General features: G+C 29.9%; 2 protein-coding genes and 1 long non-coding RNA gene across 3 annotated transcripts in view; 2 read left to right on the top strand and 1 right to left on the bottom strand.

The window, feature by feature from the left end:
- The window catches only part of LOC106685779 (putative leucine-rich repeat-containing protein DDB_G0290503), a gene marked incomplete in the record, with an annotated part of 41,669 nt that extends 37,192 nt beyond the window's left edge, over positions 1-4,477 (top strand). The window contains 3 exon segments of the mRNA XM_067052430.1: positions 158-261; positions 2,512-2,566; positions 3,704-4,477. Coding sequence (XP_066908531.1) covers positions 158-261; positions 2,512-2,566; positions 3,704-3,737 — 193 coding nt within the window.
- A 2,836-nt stretch (positions 4,478-7,313) lies between these two features.
- The window catches only part of LOC106677580 (G1/S-specific cyclin-D2-like), a gene marked incomplete in the record, with an annotated part of 54,227 nt that continues 43,189 nt past the window's right edge, over positions 7,314-18,351 (bottom strand). The window contains 2 exon segments of the mRNA XM_067052428.1: positions 7,314-9,168; positions 12,511-12,656. Coding sequence (XP_066908529.1) covers positions 9,037-9,168; positions 12,511-12,656 — 278 coding nt within the window.
- LOC136797023 (uncharacterized) overlaps positions 10,200-18,351 on the top strand; it is a 130,563-nt gene continuing 122,411 nt past the window's right edge. The window contains exons 1-2 of the long non-coding RNA XR_010844825.1: positions 10,200-10,411; positions 14,456-14,533. This is a non-coding gene — a long non-coding RNA (uncharacterized lncRNA). The remainder of the gene's footprint in view (positions 10,412-14,455; positions 14,534-18,351) is intronic.

The raw sequence follows: 18,351 nt of genomic DNA, 5'->3' as shown, positions 1-18,351 counted from the left end.
ATATTATATTTAAATATAATATATTAAATCTTTCCCACATTACAGAATAATATTTAAATCATATTGTTGTTTAATGGCAGGCTAGATTGATTCTCGACTCAACAACCAGCTCTTAAGAATTTCATTTACTTACTTCAAAATAACTGTTATGTTTCAGGCTCGGAGAACTACACCAAGGTTACAAGAGAGACCCTGTCGTGCAGTTGGAAATGGAGAGTCGCCACAACCAGCAAATGAACCTCTACTCACAAGAAGAAGAGAGTTAGTATTTCGCTCAAATACATTTCTTTTTATTAAATGTGTATTTATCTTTAAAGTTTTGCTGAAAACTTTTATAGTATGCTGAATGAATTTCTTTTAATGGCTCCAATGTAGATCAACCCCAGATATAAGTCGATCCATCTGAAAATCTGAAAATAATTTCATTAAAAAAATATGGAAGAGGTAAATTTTACAATAAATAAGAAATCAATTTCCAGATTTAATATACATGTCTCATAAATGGCTCATTGAAGGCTGCCTGGACCCATTGAAGACCCAAGAGAGAGGGAGTAAGAGGGGGAGGGGGGAGAGAGAGAGAGAGAGAGAGAGAGAGAGAGAGAGAGAGAGAGAGAGAGAGAGAGAGTGAGAGAGAGATATGACTGTATAACTTTAAATATAAGAAGATGGTCAGGGTTGCGGTCAAAAAAGAAGAAATAATAGTTTTCAACTATTTAATTCTGACGTTTCGCCCCACTTTGCAGGGCTTCATCAGGGCTGTTCAAAGCGACAGGTTAAACAGCTGTTTAACCTGTCGCTTTGAACAGCCCAAAATTTATACTTTCTGAGCTAAGCGCCAAAATTGCTTAATGTTTAAATAAACCAATTGGTATCTATTTTAAGTCTCAACACTCTTTATTATACCATTAACAGTCCTCAAGTACAATCTAAATATAAATTTACCCCTTACATCCAATTATTTAAAAAACTATCGAGTTGATAAGATAGTTGATAGTGTTAAGTTGATCTAAAATTAAAAGTTTTAAAAAATTAATTAAATTGTGACAAAATTTGATTTGACTTCTTATTAATGATCTGGGCAGAATATTGCCTACAAGACGGTTTTAAATAATTGGATGTGGGGTGTAAACGTATACTTAAATTGTCCTTGAGGACGGCCGAAACGTTGGACTGCTGATATAAGAAAGAGTGTTGAGACTTGGCATGGATACCAATTCATTACTAATAATTTATTTGTTTTAACAAAGAAATCGTAATAGCCTACTATACTACCTTTAACAAAAAAGCTCCATGGATGAGCGGTATGGCGGTGCATAAAGTAACCAACAAACTAATATTCATTTTTATATATTGGATGAACCATAAGGAAAATCCTTAAGAAATTTAATCACTGTTAAAACATCAACAAATGGGATGCTGTAATGTGAAAACCACATTTTTTAGTTATATTTTTTTTAGGAGCACATAACTTTTAACAATTTACTATAATGGCATTCACTGAGAATGGTCGGGGATCACCTTTGTAGATCAGTGCGTTAACCCACACAAAGGCATCAACCTAAGTGGGTGCGATATTTTTAATATTTATTACACTTTACACATTATTGCAATACTTGTTTTTAATTAATTTATATTTTTAATATAGTAATTCTGAAAATAAATATTTACTGAATTATTTTTAATAGTTTTTCTTTTCTCTTAATCGCTCTAAATCTAATAATAATCAAAAATACTAAATTAATTCAAACGGTCATTTAATAATAATGTGAAATTTGCAAATTACTAATTTATTTTACTTTTTTTTACTTATATATGGAATATACAGTAACGAAAAGTATTGCTACGATCGTGAAAAATTTGGAATTCCAGTTTTTGAAGGAAAAACATTTTTTGAGGTCCCCTGCGTCCAAAAAAACCTAGTCTTGCTGTGTGAGTTGTGCTGACTAGTCTGAGAAAGGGACACACAAGACTCACTCTTTACGAACAAGACACCACCGAAATGTAAGTACTGTAATAACGATATGACAATTGGCCACATTTTTCAGGAATGGCCATACTTTACGTCACAACTCAGCAGTTTTGGATTTAAACGTGACATATCATTAGCCATGAACCGTTTGTATTAAAGTCCTCTATTGATTCCATTTTTAGTTCCCAATACAATTGGCTATTTCTTACAAAAAATGTTTTCATTTTCGTAAAGAATGCTGCTCCCCAGAATTAATACTTAAAAACGAAACTAATTTATTGTATGTTTTTGTGGATATGTTTATTTATATATTATTTATTAATATATTTATATATGTATATATTAAATTACAGAAGCTGAAGGATGTAGTATCCCAAAACATCCTAGAAAAAAAAAATATTTATATTAAGAACCATTGTGTTTTTAATTTTTGACCTCAAGGCAAAATTGTTGATTGAGGTCTTCAATTTTTTATTTTATTCAAATTTATTTAATTTTTATAGTATTTGTTTTTTATTACATTATTTATTTCTTTTACCTAGCCAAAGACGACAAAGATACGAGCGTGGACTATGGGATTTTCAACTGGTTTTTCAGGTAATTATTATATTTATTTTTTTATTACCACTTTTTATACAATGCTAGAATGATTTAATGTATTACTACTTTTTTTTTTTAATGTGTCAAAACATTTGTTTCAAATAAATAGTTTTTCTTACTATTTGAGTACTTTTTTAATTTTGTTGCATAATTATAAAATGTACAATATTTACTACATTGTTTTGGGATATCCCCTGTATACAATAGAATTTCCTTATACTATATACGCTTTAGAAACTTCTCTATTTTACATTTTACAGTAAAATTGACCGAAGTGAAAAAAAAAAGAAAAAACATTATTGAATTAAAATAAAATACATGACGTTAGATAGAATAAAATTCATATCATTGGGTAGCTTGAAATACATATCATTGATTTATGTTTATATTGATATATGTTTTGTGTTTATATCTATGGGTTGTAGTTTTAGTGTAATTTCCTATTTCTGTGATTAGAGGGTTTAATGAGTTGAGGCAAGATTGGAAGAAATTCTTTACGGTGTCTATATTTAATTCAGTGTACATTTTAGATATTCTTGTGTAATATTAGTTGAACCAGTTAAACTCTATATGGGGCAGGCATAAGTTAAGATGGGTCTTAGTACTGCTTTATATAGTATCAATTTATTTCTATTGGATAATTTTTATTTTTTATTAAAGTATGGATACATTTGGTATACAATTTTGGTTGTGTTTTTTGAATTTTGAATTGAATTGGTGATTAAATAATAGTTTACTGACTAAAGTGACTCCTAAGTATTTAAATGTTTTGGCAAAAAAGACAGAGTTATTATTTAAATTTTAGGATGGAAGTATAGGCCATTGTTTTGTTAAAATGATGACTTCTGCTTTAATCAATATTTAAAACTAATCCCCATTTTTTTAATGTTTGATATTTTTTTGAAAGAATGTTTTAGCCTATTAACAATTTTTGAATATGTTATACTTGTGTATGTCAGATAGGCAAAAATTAACTATAGCTAAAGTTGCCATGGTTACGACCCTTATTCATGAATGAATCATTGATAAATAAATATCGTATCCATGGCAATTTTACCTATTAGTTTCATAGTTGCCCAACTCTGGTATATATTCATTATATTTCTTTATTTTTTCTTTATTTTTTTTTTTCAGTTCTCCAACATCAAGCTCATCTCAACAGCAGTGACAGTGAAATAATGTTTCATTCCAAAGCTCAATCCTTTGGATCGAAAACTGATGATAGATGACAATATTGAATTAAATATTGGACTGATCCCTACCATGTTTGCAGTCCCAGTTGTATAGAGTCCTAAGCATATTGTGATCGCCCTAGTCGTAAGAGTTTGAAACATTTCCAAAGTACTTTCTTACTTTCCAGGTGAATTGAAACGAGCATTTGTTATTTGAATTGTTTTAAAGGGTTTAGCGAGTGTATGAGCTATTTTTATTTTTGTTATATTGTTTTGTTAATATTCAAATTTTAATCTTCCTATATTTTAATTATTTATTAATTGTTGTTGTAATGACAGAAAAATATGAAATCAAAAAAATTTATTTATGTATAGAATTTTTCGTTCTTAATTTTTTGGGAATAATTATTCTAATGTCCACTATTATAAACATAATGTGATAAAAATTGATTTATTACTTCATTATTCAATTAGTCAACTTGTATAAATAATTTGAGAAGGAAATTAAAAATTGTTTCTTCACATTGAGAAGTAACTTTACTTTTTGATAGTCTTAGAAATATTTTCATTATGACTACACAACTCGGAAATTCTATAAAGTTATTTTTATCTTAAACAGTTTATTGACTTTAAGGACTAGTTTTAACTTGAAAAAGTATATGTCTGTTGACAAATTTTGTTTATTATATTAATTTAAATGCAATTATAAATAATGTATTATATACTTTGTAAATAAATCTAGTGAATTTGTATTTTGTGTTGAATCTTTTTACCTTTATCTCCCTTAGACAGTAGCACACTTTGTATTTGGTGTTATGGCTTTAATTGTTATTGATCACGGAGATACAGCTCAATTTAATCAGTTTTCTGGCTTGATTTAAGATTTGTAGCCATTTGGTGAGAAAAACAATTTAAGATTACAAGGAATCATATTCTTAGTTGTAAAACTTTGGTACGGTACGCGCATCACTCCACTTTACTTTGAGTTGAAATTAATTCTCATTCATTTCAAAAGATATATTTATATATTATATAAGTAAGTGTAAATAGAAAAAATTACTTGTTTGTTGAAATTATAAACCAGTGTATTGTAGTAAATATTAGCTGCAAAAAAAAAATATTATCGTGTTGCAATCAGGGACTAAAAATAAACATTAATTTTTATTTCAGAAGTTTTAATTACAAATTAATTTCTATTTTGTGTAAAAAAATAATGGGGAGTGGGATAGCTCATAGGTAAGGCAATGGACTACTAACTCCAAAGACTTGAGTTCGAATCCTGCTGTGACAGATAATTATTATCTGTTTCACTGTAGCCATTGAGTCTTACCTGTGGGTTCTATCCAGTCTCATAAAATGGATACCCTTAATTGGGAAAAATCTGGGGGTCGAACATGATGCTGACCATATCATTTCCGTGCGCAACCATTGGTCTAATAACAGTACTTCCTTACAAAGTACTGTAACCCTTTATTGTAATGCTGTACGCCTGACACTTCATGTGTTGTAGCGAATACCTAGCGGTACATACACAAACGTTGTGATGGTGCAAACTGTCATTGAGAGTACATCATTGCAGTTGCTGTAAAGTGTATCATCACTAACCAGGTCTATTGTACATACATTTAAAATAGCTATGTAAGAAAATAATGTTAGGATGTTTATGTTTAATACTAATGTACATATTTCTTTATGGTATAAATCTTTATTGATTCATACTTTCCATAGGTGTTTTTTTTTAATATCAAACTCCATATTTTTTATTTTTCTCATGTTTTACAAATATGGTGTAATCTCAGTAATCCAAACTAATTGCTGCAGGATGGTGTTCAGATTACAGAAAGTATTAGAAAAAATGGTGTAAAAACATTCAATAATAAATTTTTTTATATATTTAATTGGAAATTTGACAGATCGAAGTTCTGCTGAAACTTTTTCACTCTTCTCTCAGACGTAAGAGGACTTACTTGCTGCCACAGTATATTCTCCGTTGCCCACTTCAAGCAGTGATTGAAGTGATCTATAGTTTTTTTATTAATTTTTTTTTTTACACCAGTTCAGATTACCGAAATTCATAGTACAGAGATAACACAGTTTATGAAATAAACAAACGTTTTGGAGTACTTCTCTGTGTTTAGTGTTCTCTTGTACTATAATTTTTTTCTGTGTCACAGAAACATGAGCTCCCTGTGTCCAATCATTACAATTTTGTCATTTAAAAAAAAAAAAAGAAAAGAAGACTATCTTTGTCGCACGATGTTTCTTGATAATGGTTTATTACTTAAGTAGGAAAGTAAAAAAGTCAATGAATTAGGGACCTTTATAACTAATTATGCAATCAACCAAGACCACAATTAGAGGACAAATTCCTTGACTCTAATTTTTATATTTACTCCTGATATTTGAGCGACTTGTTGCATCGAGGGTGTTGAGGCTGCCATATGAAAAAAAAGAAGTCTAGAATTAAGTCTGTATACAGTACATGTATTACTGCTTAGAGCTAGGAGCTTAAACCTTGGCCATCACTTGAAGCATTGCAAAAATAGTTGACATGGGCTCGGTCTTTTTTTATTATTGCTCAGCCCACTGTGGCACAGTCTACACACCATATCAAATGCTCATCTAGTTTGAATGCATTTTAAGTAGTTTATTTTTCTATTAGTTAATTTTTTTTTGTTCGTAAATAGTGGGTTTTAACATGGGAAAGGTGTAGTATTGAGAAATGAACATCTGTATTTTTGTAATATTTCATCTGTTTTGTTTATACTTTTGTCTACCTTCCGTTAACCCTTTGGTGTTGTTATTGCTACTTGTTTATGTTATCCCCTCTTTTACCTCTCCCTCCCCACCTTTGCTCAATTCAGTTCTGCTCTGGCCTTCTCACAATGGTAAGGCTGAGTATTTCTTTCAGAAATACATCTTTATTTCTATTTAGAAATTCATCTTTATCTCTACATAAAAACATCTTTATTTTCTCATTTGAAAATTTTGCTCACCAGGACACCTTCTGCGTTTCTTATTATTCAAATCATGAGCCAAGGCAAGATCTTAGATCTTTTACGAAATCTGGATTCTTCAGCCACTGAGGGAAGAGTTACAATTTAAAATTTCAATTTCAAATTGCATTGAAAGTAATCCTACAGATTTTTGTAATTATCACATCCAATTATAAAAAAAGTGAAAATCCTCTACCATGAGATGAGATAAATTCTTATGGGACACCTCTAAGAATTTTTTTTTTACATTCTATTCAAGAAGTTATATTATTTTTTTTTTCTTTGATGGAATTATAGATTTAATTTAAACTGCGATTTGGAGTATTTTTTTGTTTATACATTTAACCTTTATATATAAAAATATTTACTGGTAATTACTTTTATATAATTTTTATAAATTGGTGAGTTTAAAAAACTTCCAAAGATGAATATAATCTATTATATATTTTATAGAATTATTTATAGATAATTATATTTATTTGCTTCTGGCTGGTAGTCTTGGTAAGTCCATTTTGAACTCACACAGAGGGTTATAGGATCAGGTTAAGTATGGTTATCACATTGAACAACAACAAATATTTTATGCAAAACACTATATTTTTACAAAAAAAAAAAACATAGTATAATAATCAAGGTACTTTAATATAGAAAAAAAATCCTCTAGTCATTCTTAATAAAATCAGACTATTGTTTCTTCGTATAAACTTGTCCTTTGAGGAAAAGGATTTTGAGGTAATCAAAGTGGTACAGGGTTCTGAGGAGGCATAACAGGTGCTTTATCCTGTGAGGTCACATTTCGTCAGTAAGCTTCATTTTACAGGAAAAAAAATTAAATAAAATGAAGGGGAAAAAACTTCAGTTAATGCTTTAAGTACTTCAGCCTTCCTTTTCTAAACTTTTTAACAGTTACAGCTCCTCAGAAACCCTATATATTATAAAAAAAAATTCCAACAAGGAATCAACAAAAAGAAGCACAAAGTAAAATTTTGTAGTTCAAACAATAAATTTTTTGTACATATATAAATGATATATAATATGTAACAGGAATAAACCTACAAACTACTAGCGTTAATATACAATAACGAATTTGCACGTAGGTAATATAATATATCTATATAACATTTTTTTTTTATAAAATTTGTTTATAAAAATTCTTTATCTTTGCATTTTTTTTTTCTTTTAAACATATACAATCAAGTAGCTTTTGAAGATTTTAAATCATATGCCATGATTTTACAAATAAAGTGGGCTGAAGGTGATAACAATTTTTAGTGATTACTTTTAAATAATCAAGACTTGGTAATCATATAAAGATTCACATGTGCGAGGACATTAATAGCCTATCAAATAATAGTCACACATTGGCTTTCACAGCTTTAAGACAGAATCATCTGCCTCTTTAACATGTCCTCCACAAGTGACAAAAAATATTTATAAAAAAATAATAGCGATTTATCGTAGTGCCATACAGCCCATATAAATGTCTTATAAAAAAAGAAACTAGAATAAAATAAAAGCTAATTTACAAACAAACTACAACATGATTGAAAATATATTTTTGAAATATAAAATAAAAGGACTCATACATAAAGGTACATAACGAACCTGATAAAAAATACAGTGAACAATACTACAACTATTATCTTTTCCGTTTCTTTAATACTTTAGATAATCGATGTACAAGGTTTAATATGCAGCCTTTAGAGTTGACACGATAACTTTATATTAGTTGCAGATTGAATCAAAGAAAAAACATTTAAACGATAGTTCTAGATGGCGAAAAAAGGAACAATAAAGAAACTACATTTTTAAAATTAAAAAGAAAGAAAAATATGGTATGTCACTACTCGTTTATCCTAACCTAAAAACGATGACTCAAAATGACTAAGTTTTCAATTTTTTCATGTTATGCGCCTGATATTGGGGTACATAACAGGCACAAACCAAATAAAAAATATTCACATACAAAATACGTCTTATCTACAAGTTACCTTTCGAACTTAAACTAAGATATCGGAAAAATAATAAAATTAAAGCGTATTTTATTGCCTTCCCCAGTGTACAATTAAAACGAAACCTGATCTTGGAGGCGAAACGGTTGGCTTACTTAAACGGAAAAGCACAAACTACTCTAATAAAAAACAAAATACTCATATGATGTGTTATCACAAAATCTACACAACATTTTATAATAAAAAAAAATCGATAAATATGGCAGGCATTTTATGATATTCAAAATAAAAAGTTTTTTATCGAACAGAATCAATTGTATAGATCAGGGTGTAGGACACTTTCTCACTCAGAAGTCGATATCATGAATGTCTGTTGGTGTTCCAGACTTCATTTTGTTTTCTTCTTGTATTGCAGTGGCAACAGATATTGTTTCATTGATCATGTCTTCCATCTGCCTCAAACATGTCTGGAGATAGTCCTAAAAAACAAAAAGAAAAAAAAAGTTAAATTATGTTTGGACATACTTATAACAGAAGTTTTCAATTAAAAAAAGAAACAGTAAAGAATTACATTATTTAACAGAACTTGAGATATTTCTCTGAAAAACTTAAGGGCACAATCAGAATTTAAAGTTACATTAGTTGACAATTGTGAATAGATCTGAGATATCAGATGTTTTCTTTATTGATAACTTTGTAACCTACCCTTGAGGAGAAACATGACCTTTCAGAACCATGACCAAACAATGAGTTTTTTTATTCATTTGCTATTTGCTAGAGGCTCATCCTCTTTTCTTAAGGATGTCAAGTTGAAAAAGCAAACAATGGATAATGCCCTCATGTTGATGGATGAAAACTAGATCCCCTTGCTTAAGAGGGGCACATCAGGTTGGAGCATACTATTGAGCATTTCCGTCAGGACAACCATTCACAAGATCCCCATTCCCACGACTGGGTGAGGGCGCCTCCAGGGACCCTTTGATGAAGACATAATCACGATCCTGACGTCACACTCAGCCGAAACAAAAACAGCTCAAGGGCGCGACAAAAAAAAAAAACAAAACAAGGAATTAACTTTGAGAGGATTACCTGAGGGAGGCCTTCTCACTCGTCGGCGAAAGGGTAGGCGTAAAAAATTGATGAAAGAATTCCACAGGCACTGGGAACACAAATTCGGCGGCGCTAAAAGGGTCCAGATTGAAAGAAAGATAAAAAAAGAAAAGAACCGCTTGGCGGATCATTGTTCTGATGGTCGTCTTCGCTACAAGATACCTCTATTCAACATGGACTAAAGGAACGAACTATGGCCGATGGAAAGAAAACAAAATGTTGCGGGGATAAATTAAATTTCTACAAGAATAATCTCCGATCCAAATTATCGATGCAACATTATTCAAAAACACACTGAGGGTTTATATACGAGCCTTATGCCCGTGTACAGGTTAAAATGATCGGTTTAAAGAGGTGGGGCACCAAAAATTTTTTTTTTCTTTTTAAGCAAATATTTTATTTCCTTAAGTGGAACATAAATTAAAATTAATTATTATAATCTCAGTGCCATAAATATAGTAAAGTTGTGAAGATTAAAAAAAAAAAAGTATGAAGATTAATTTTATTTTGGTAATTTCTGCAATGATCTGGCAACACTGATGTACCGCCAATCTCAAGCTCAGAAATGCGAAAAGATTCTTAGTTATATAACTCTAATCTTGTTCTGTCCAGGTAAGATTAAATTGTATTACATTTTGTAAAAATTAATGTAGACTTTTTGTTAAAATGAAAACGTATACATTTTCTGTCATGGACACTTTTGATATTTTTGTAAATTCAAGTTAGACCAGATTAATTTGATCTTAAGATATCATCTTAAAGACTTGAATAGCATAACCTGAACTTACGATTTTTACATATTTTTTTTATGCTTTATTATTTATTTTATTTTTAGCAAGATTTACGAAATAATATCCATGATTTACTGTAAAATAAAATAAATTGATTTCAAAGTATTTGTCTCGTATCATTTATAATTTAAGAGGACATTGAAAATAGTGTTTCCATTTTAAATAATTTGTTTTGTTTTTTTGTCCAAATACATTACAATTAGTCTTTGAATTAAGATATTTTTAAAACTTACTTAATTGTCATTCAATTTTTATTTATTAGTAATTAATAACCTTAAAGAAGTTGTTGGAACATTATAGTTATTAATAGGGTTATATATTAAATGACTTTTTAGAAATGTATTGAATAACTTGATTCTAAAGATGAATGATTAATCTTAACGCATTATTTTTATAAAACATGGCAGATGTGAATTGACTCCCTCATAGCTAGTTCCTCCGGGTTGGGTCAACTAGCCCGCGGTTAACAGCTTAACCTTGAACCCGAACTAACAATACTCTTACTGTACGCCACTGTGGGAAATGCCGAAACGGAGTTTAAACCGAAGTACAATACTTAAAACAAGGTTAAGACCATTTCCATCGAGGGGATACCTGAACATAGATCAAATCGTCGTAAACATGTTACGTTGCAAATCGGTAACGCTTGGAAATTCAGATCAGCTGAGAGGCATTGCAAGACCTTCGAGCCAAGGATCTCTTGGAGATGTGAGTCCACGATTTTCAAGACGTTACATAAAATGGAAAAAGGTGCATTAATAACTCGCTAAAAAAAAGAACGAAGAATTCGAGCTCTTAAAAATATTACGTTGATTCCACACTGATAAGGTTACTGTAGTTAACATAGAGCAGTGCCAAGGCTAATATTTACAAATACACGTAAATCAAATTATAGCTATGTAGATGGTAGATGACAAAAATTCATATAAATGGTACTACATAAACCAATAAATTCAAGCTTCGTTCTAAAATTTATATCAGAAACTTTTGAATTTAATTACCTAAACATATAATTTCTTCATAAATATATATTTGAGATATGTTAAATCAATAATAAAGTGTTAAAGTTAATTAACATGATTTGAGACAATGTATTTATTTATTTACATAAGTACTCAGTCTGCCTTATTTTTATGGTCTAGCTATTGTTACTTAGTTACCAATAAACAAAACCTTTCTGATTGATAGCCTTAGATGAATATACAACTTAGTCAACTAAAACAATAAACTGCAAATAGATCGTCACAATTTTATGAGAATAATGCAACCATACGTATTTTGTGTAGAAGAATATATGAATAATAAATTATTATATCACATTTCAATGAATAAAACAAATTAATTTATAACAAAAATGAAGTAGTAAAGTAATGTCGGGTTAGTTTAGTAAAAAAATTGGTATTTTGGCCTTTCTTAAGTGTGGGGGTTATTTTTTAATGGAATATTTATAATTTATAATATGAATATAAACTAATAATATAACATACAAATATATTGTAGGTTTTTATTCATCAAAAAATATTGGATTCGCCTCTTTAAATTTATGTTTGCTAAATCTGTTAAAGTGTAACAGTATTACTGATTCATAGCAACCAATGCCATGATAATAATATTCCACACAAAAATGACGGAGTACATAATACCTTAGTAGGGATTAAGGTTAAACGCTAAAAAAAAAATTAAATGGTTGGTCAAAGCAGCCGAAATCAATACCAGCCCATAAAAAATTAAAAAAAAAAAAAAAAAAGATGGGAAGGTTATGGGTTAAAAAAAAAAATGACTCAAGGTGTAAACGCCACATCCACTTAGCAATAAAGCTGCGGGGACCTACACGATGTGGGCACTACAATGTGGGACACGAACCTTCGTTAGTGACTTCCTTACTATTACTGTACCATTAGTAAAATTAAAGGATGTTACCTTCTCCACGCCGAGGGTCTTCGTCAAGTGGTCGGTCAGCCTGTCGATCGTCCATCCGCTCCTGTTGCACCACTGAAGACCTTTAAGAGCTGCCGCGATCGCAGCGCCAGCGACAATGCTCGCTGTGTACATGCAGAATTTGAATTCTGGAAAAAAAAATTATTATTATTATTTAACATTTATAATGAATAACTTTATAATTCATTGATTATTAGACGAATGTTATTATAATTGGGAATGTAGCTGGAAGGAATAGTTGAATATAAAATAGGGAAACTGGGTCAAAGGGGTGATGGGAACTGGAGTTTCGGAAGTGTGACCTGCTGGGGGTTATGGGAGTCCAAGTAAGGGTGCAAGTAACGCGTCACACAAAACTTTAAACAAATTAGGGACTAAATTTTCAAGTATAGTGTATTTTGTTTTACAAGCCACCTTAATATTACATTTTTTTTTTTTTAACTTCACTAATGAGTATAAATAGTAAATCATTTTACGTAAAGAGGATCAGACAGAAAAATAAAATTATTGAAGCACACATTGAGTATTTTTTTTTTTTACAATAGATTTGAGATATACTTTCTCTGGTTTAGATTTTGGTAATTATTTACTTTCACTCCTCCAAAAAAGGCGGGAACCTTCTTGGGAGTTCCAAATATTACCAATTCTTTTAAATGAACTACCCGTCCATTTAACAGGGAATTTTTCCTTTAAAGGGGAAATTCAAGAGGGAAACGAATGTAAGAACGTGATACTAAAGGAACAAGAAAAATATCATATCTGAAAGCAATTTAAAGGAGACGAGAGGAAACAATCTAATCCAGTCGACTCAATAAATTAAGTTGTTTTCATATTAGTATCCAAAGAGTAGATCAAGGTTTAAATGCTATATTTCAGAATTCCACCTGTGGGGAAACTAGGACCTTAATAATAATAAATAAATAAATAAATACCAAATTATGTTACTCCAGTTTGCTCTCTTTTATGATTCAGTTCACAAAAACGTATTGGTTTTAGGTGATATAGATTAAGGATAGATTTCCAGAAAGGAAAGGACAAAAGTGAGAAGAGGGCTCGTTATTCTCAAGGAGAGGGGGGGGGGCCCTGTTTAAATTGGTCACGAGGGTTTGATATTATCTGCAAGGGCGGCTCTGGAATAATATTCCACGCGGCCTCTATCTCGGGCGGCAACATCTGATCTCGGTTAGTTAGTACATTGTCTGGACCTAGGGAGAGCTTCTTGACGGTTGTGGGAACCTCAATCATGGAGGAGTTCGACTAAGTCTTATCAATCCAAGAGAAATGGCCGATAGGAAAAATTTCTACACAACATAATCGACAAATAAGTTATGTTTGTTGTTCGTTAGGGCGTAAAACCCAGTAGTCATCAACGCTCAAGTATCATATTTTAATTTTTTTTAATCATTACTATTATAATTGTTTATACATTTATTATTATTATAGGTGCCAACATGACCATATAAAAATAAAAGTATTATATATCGATTTAATTCTTCTCTCAACAAATAAATTTTCACTGGATCAATTTTTATAACAGTATTATAGCATAGGCTACTACTTCATTTATTTTTTAATTTTAAAATCAATGAATATCATTATTTTAAATTATTATTACCGGTAACAAGACCCACCCCACTAAGACCCCATAGGAGCGACGGTTTTATATCACTTTTGAAATATTTCCTTAAAACGAGAAGTTTAAGATAGTTTAATCAAGAGTAATATTTAAAAAGCGCCTGAAATTGAAAAAAAGGATTTTTTTATTTCAATCCCAAGATTCTAAGCTCATTAAATTATAGATAGTTCACTTTAATTCGCATTTTAATTTGATATTTAAAAGTGTTTATATTTAAGGTTTAAATAGGTAATTTTTTTCTTTAAAAATTCAATACCAATTTTATGTTGTTTTTTTTTTGTCATAATTTAGGGCTATTGATACACCTGGTCCCACTTCAAATCTTCATAAATCTGCGACACAGGGCTGGCATTAAAGATGTGTCCGCAAGTAAGTAAAGTTATTTTATGGTATTATAATTGTTATGTTTGTGTTACAGGCCATGTTTTTAGGGAAAGTAACCTACTGACCCTTAAGAGTCGTTACTGACCGTTACTTAAACTCACCATCGCACATATAGTAACGTACCGGAGAAAAATCTCATATTTTAGAACTATTCCGACTTAAAAAATTAACCTAAAATAATTTATATTTGTTTTTATGGTATTTTAGTGTTTTTATAGTTTTATAGCATTTATTTTAGAACTACTGGTAAGAATCCTATTATCTCGATTTTCTAATTACTAAATTAATTAAATTTTTTGTATATCGTCAGAAAAAAATATTATAAATTTGATTTAAATACTTAAAAAAAAAGATCAACATATAGAGAAACTTATGTTTTTTAGGAAACCTAAATACATTTTTTTGACTTTGAAATGAGATACTTTTAGAATTAACCATGGTATGTATTTGTTTTTAAGATAGCAAGTATTACAATTTAAGATGATACTCTAAATTACTTTTAGTTGATACTTAGGTTTTTAATGTTAATATTTATTTGAATTTAGTATCTGTAATTCTAAAATTAAGATAGCTATCTATATGAAGCATTTATCTTCACTAAAATATAAAACTTATTTTTCCTTTATTATTTGTTAATAGAATAATAAGTTTTATATTTTAATGACAAAGCTTATTAATCCTTATTTGTCCATTATTATTTATAGCTATATAATACAAAATAAATATATATTTTGTATTATATATTATATGTGTAAATAAATAAAATCTTTTGGAGAATAAGAAAAAAAACCGTAACAGTTTTGAAATAAAATAAATACAGATCGTTATTAACGGATTTTATAACTATGTACTTTAAGTACTCTTAAGTGTTTTTTTTTATAAAATTGTCAATTCCTGGGTTAAATGAGTTAGGGCAAGATTTAAAGAAAGTATAAGTCAATTTATATATTTATATTCTTGTATGGTGTCTATGTTTAATTAAGAATGTCTCTTGCGTTATCCTTATGTAATATAAATGAAAATTGTTTGCCATCTTTATAAATTCGTTTTTGAATACATGTAATTTTATTTTAAGTTACGTTAGTGAAACTCTGTATGGGGCAGGTAATATATTATAATTGGTTTTGCTACTGATTTGCTGAGTAACTATTTATTTTTTAGGGTAGTTTTGATTTCTCATTAAAATATGAGAGACTTTAGTACATTCTTTCTGTTGCGTTTTCTAATTCTAACATAATATTCCGAAAGCAATTCCTGTTAAGGACACCTGAAGTTTCGAAACACCAATATCTTTCTGTCCAATACAACCCGTCATCAACTTATACCCTAACGACCAGGATTTAACGGCGAAGATGAGAAGAGAATGGAAATACGGCTGAGAGGGAAGTAGCTAATAACAGTAAGCACTAGAGACCAAAGAGGTAGGAGGGGAGAAGAGATTCCAGGGAACAGGTTCTGTCCGCCCGCAAAAAACCTCCTTGGGAGGCCGCCGGCGCCTAATTTGGTTCTCTCATTATCTCGTCCAATAAGGGCTAATAATTAAACTTTTCTAATTATATGCTTATATATAAAAATATATATATTTTCTTTATCCTCACCCAATAATACCAAACCATCAGCATACCCAAGCACCGGTATTTTACCATCCAAAGTTAAACCCTTTTCGGTATTCATCACAAGCAATTTCGGTGATATAGATATAGGAGGAAATACGTTTGAACAGGTAGATAAGTATTTAGGTTCTACGGTGACTAGAAAAAACGAAATCGATGAGGAAATAAAAGCTAGGTTAAAGGCCGGAAATACTTTTTTATTTTTCAATTTCGAAATTGCTAAGCTCGCGCCTTCTATCGCAATACTTAAAAATTAGAATTTACAAAACTATTTTCTTTCCCACTGTTCTTTATGGATGTGAGACGTGGCCTCTTATATAATTCATGTTATAGCATTGCGGAGTATAAGATGGGCGTGTAAGGTTGTAGGGCTTAGTAACGAGGGGTAGACCGAAACGTAGATGGGAGGATTGCATTAAAACTGATTTGGTGGAATTGGGTTTGGAGGGGCATCACTAGAAGGATGTATGCAGAGAGCGTTTAGTGTTATATATATATATATTAGGGTCATCTCAGCCTCATAAAGTGGGTACCCTCATTGGAGAAAAATCTGACCCTCGAGCGAGATTCTGACTAAGTCACCTTTTTGTACAACCGTTAGTCTAGTAACAGCACTTTCTTGAATAGTAGTGCACTCCTGACCCGGGTTCTAGCGGTACAAATTTATTATATATATATATATATACATACACACGAACATATACCTGCACATATACATTGTATTAGTTACACAATTAATGGCAACAAATCAAGATGTCACAACTTTCAACGGATATTTCAGTAATAAAACTAATTTATCAGAAAATACCAATTCAAGTATATTTCTATAAATCCACCCTTTCAGCAGAAGACCAGCAATACAAGTTTTAAGTAGAATTTTAAAAAGTGAAATTAATAATTTATTATATTAAATTTCAATAAAATTTGTTAAAGTTATTTAATAATTTTTTTATTTAATTTACAATCTTTAATTTATGTAACAAAAGGTTTCTAAGTTAAAAATTATTTATTTCCAATTTAGAATGTACTCTATAGTAATTATAATATAATATTAAAAGGCTATATTCTAATTTAATTTAAATAAAATTGACTAAATTTATAGTCAAATTACTTCAATTGAATTTATTATTTCTAATTTTTTTTTTACTTATACATTTAGGAAATTTGATGTAAGTTATAATGGAGTGATACAGGGGCGTAGAGAAACTACTCACAAGTAGCAATCAAATGACGTTTTACATTAGCCAGTCTCGTGGCCATCTTCTTTTCAGGTGCCTCGGAGGATTGTCAAAAATGAATTATTAAAAAGTTTCAGTTACAGATTTAAGCTATCGGATGTTGAACACGTTAATTTGTAATGGAAAATCTACAGCTTTGAACATTTCGTAAATATAGCCTATTGGTATAAATTCGATTAATCGATTAAATCTAACAGTATTTAATAGGGAAGAATATCGAACATCGTTAACGATTCATTATAGAGTGTTAACTTGTTACATAACTATATTAAAAAATATATATTGATGGATTATAATTTATTTTAACCAACTTTAAATAGAATCTGCAATTTAAAGATTTTTTTTTTAAATTCTGACATTTAAAAAATAAAAAACGAGAAATAAAAATAAAATTCATTACGTAATGGAAGCCAATTCCTTTCGTAGCCGGAGTTCAATGTCCCCTTTGTGTATTTTGACCGTGAATTTTCGTCAACTCAACTTATCGGCTCATATACATAATGCCGTCTTCGTTGTTAGTTTTCGGGGGTTCAATGACATCGGTTATACACCTTTGCTAACAGTTAGTAATCATCTGAACAATCTCCCAAAACACCTATAGATCTATATGTATGTGTATAAGGGCATCTATAGATATCTATATGTATGTATATGTTTATATACACGAATACATACACACGAGATAAAAGATATCTTATGAAACGACTATATTGGTTAGTGACGACAGATAAATATAGAAAATTTATTTTTGATTATTTTACTTCACTATTTAACTATGATTAAAAAATAAATTATAATATAACATATAACTAATAAGTGCTATAATGTAATGAGCTTATACTCTATTTTTCTAGAATGATTTTTTTCAGGAACGTTTCGTCCTAAACTTCAGCCTTTCAAGATAAATATTATTAAAATAAACTGTATTATATCGCAATATAATTAGAATCAT

This window comes from Halyomorpha halys, unplaced genomic scaffold, assembly GCF_000696795.3.
Source record: "Halyomorpha halys isolate HHAL.00 unplaced genomic scaffold, Hhal_1.1 Scaffold1.1, whole genome shotgun sequence".
Taxonomy (NCBI): Eukaryota; Metazoa; Arthropoda; class Insecta; order Hemiptera; family Pentatomidae; genus Halyomorpha; species Halyomorpha halys.
Note: the sequence above shows the minus strand (reverse complement) of the source record. Positions and strands in the feature narration are given on the sequence as shown.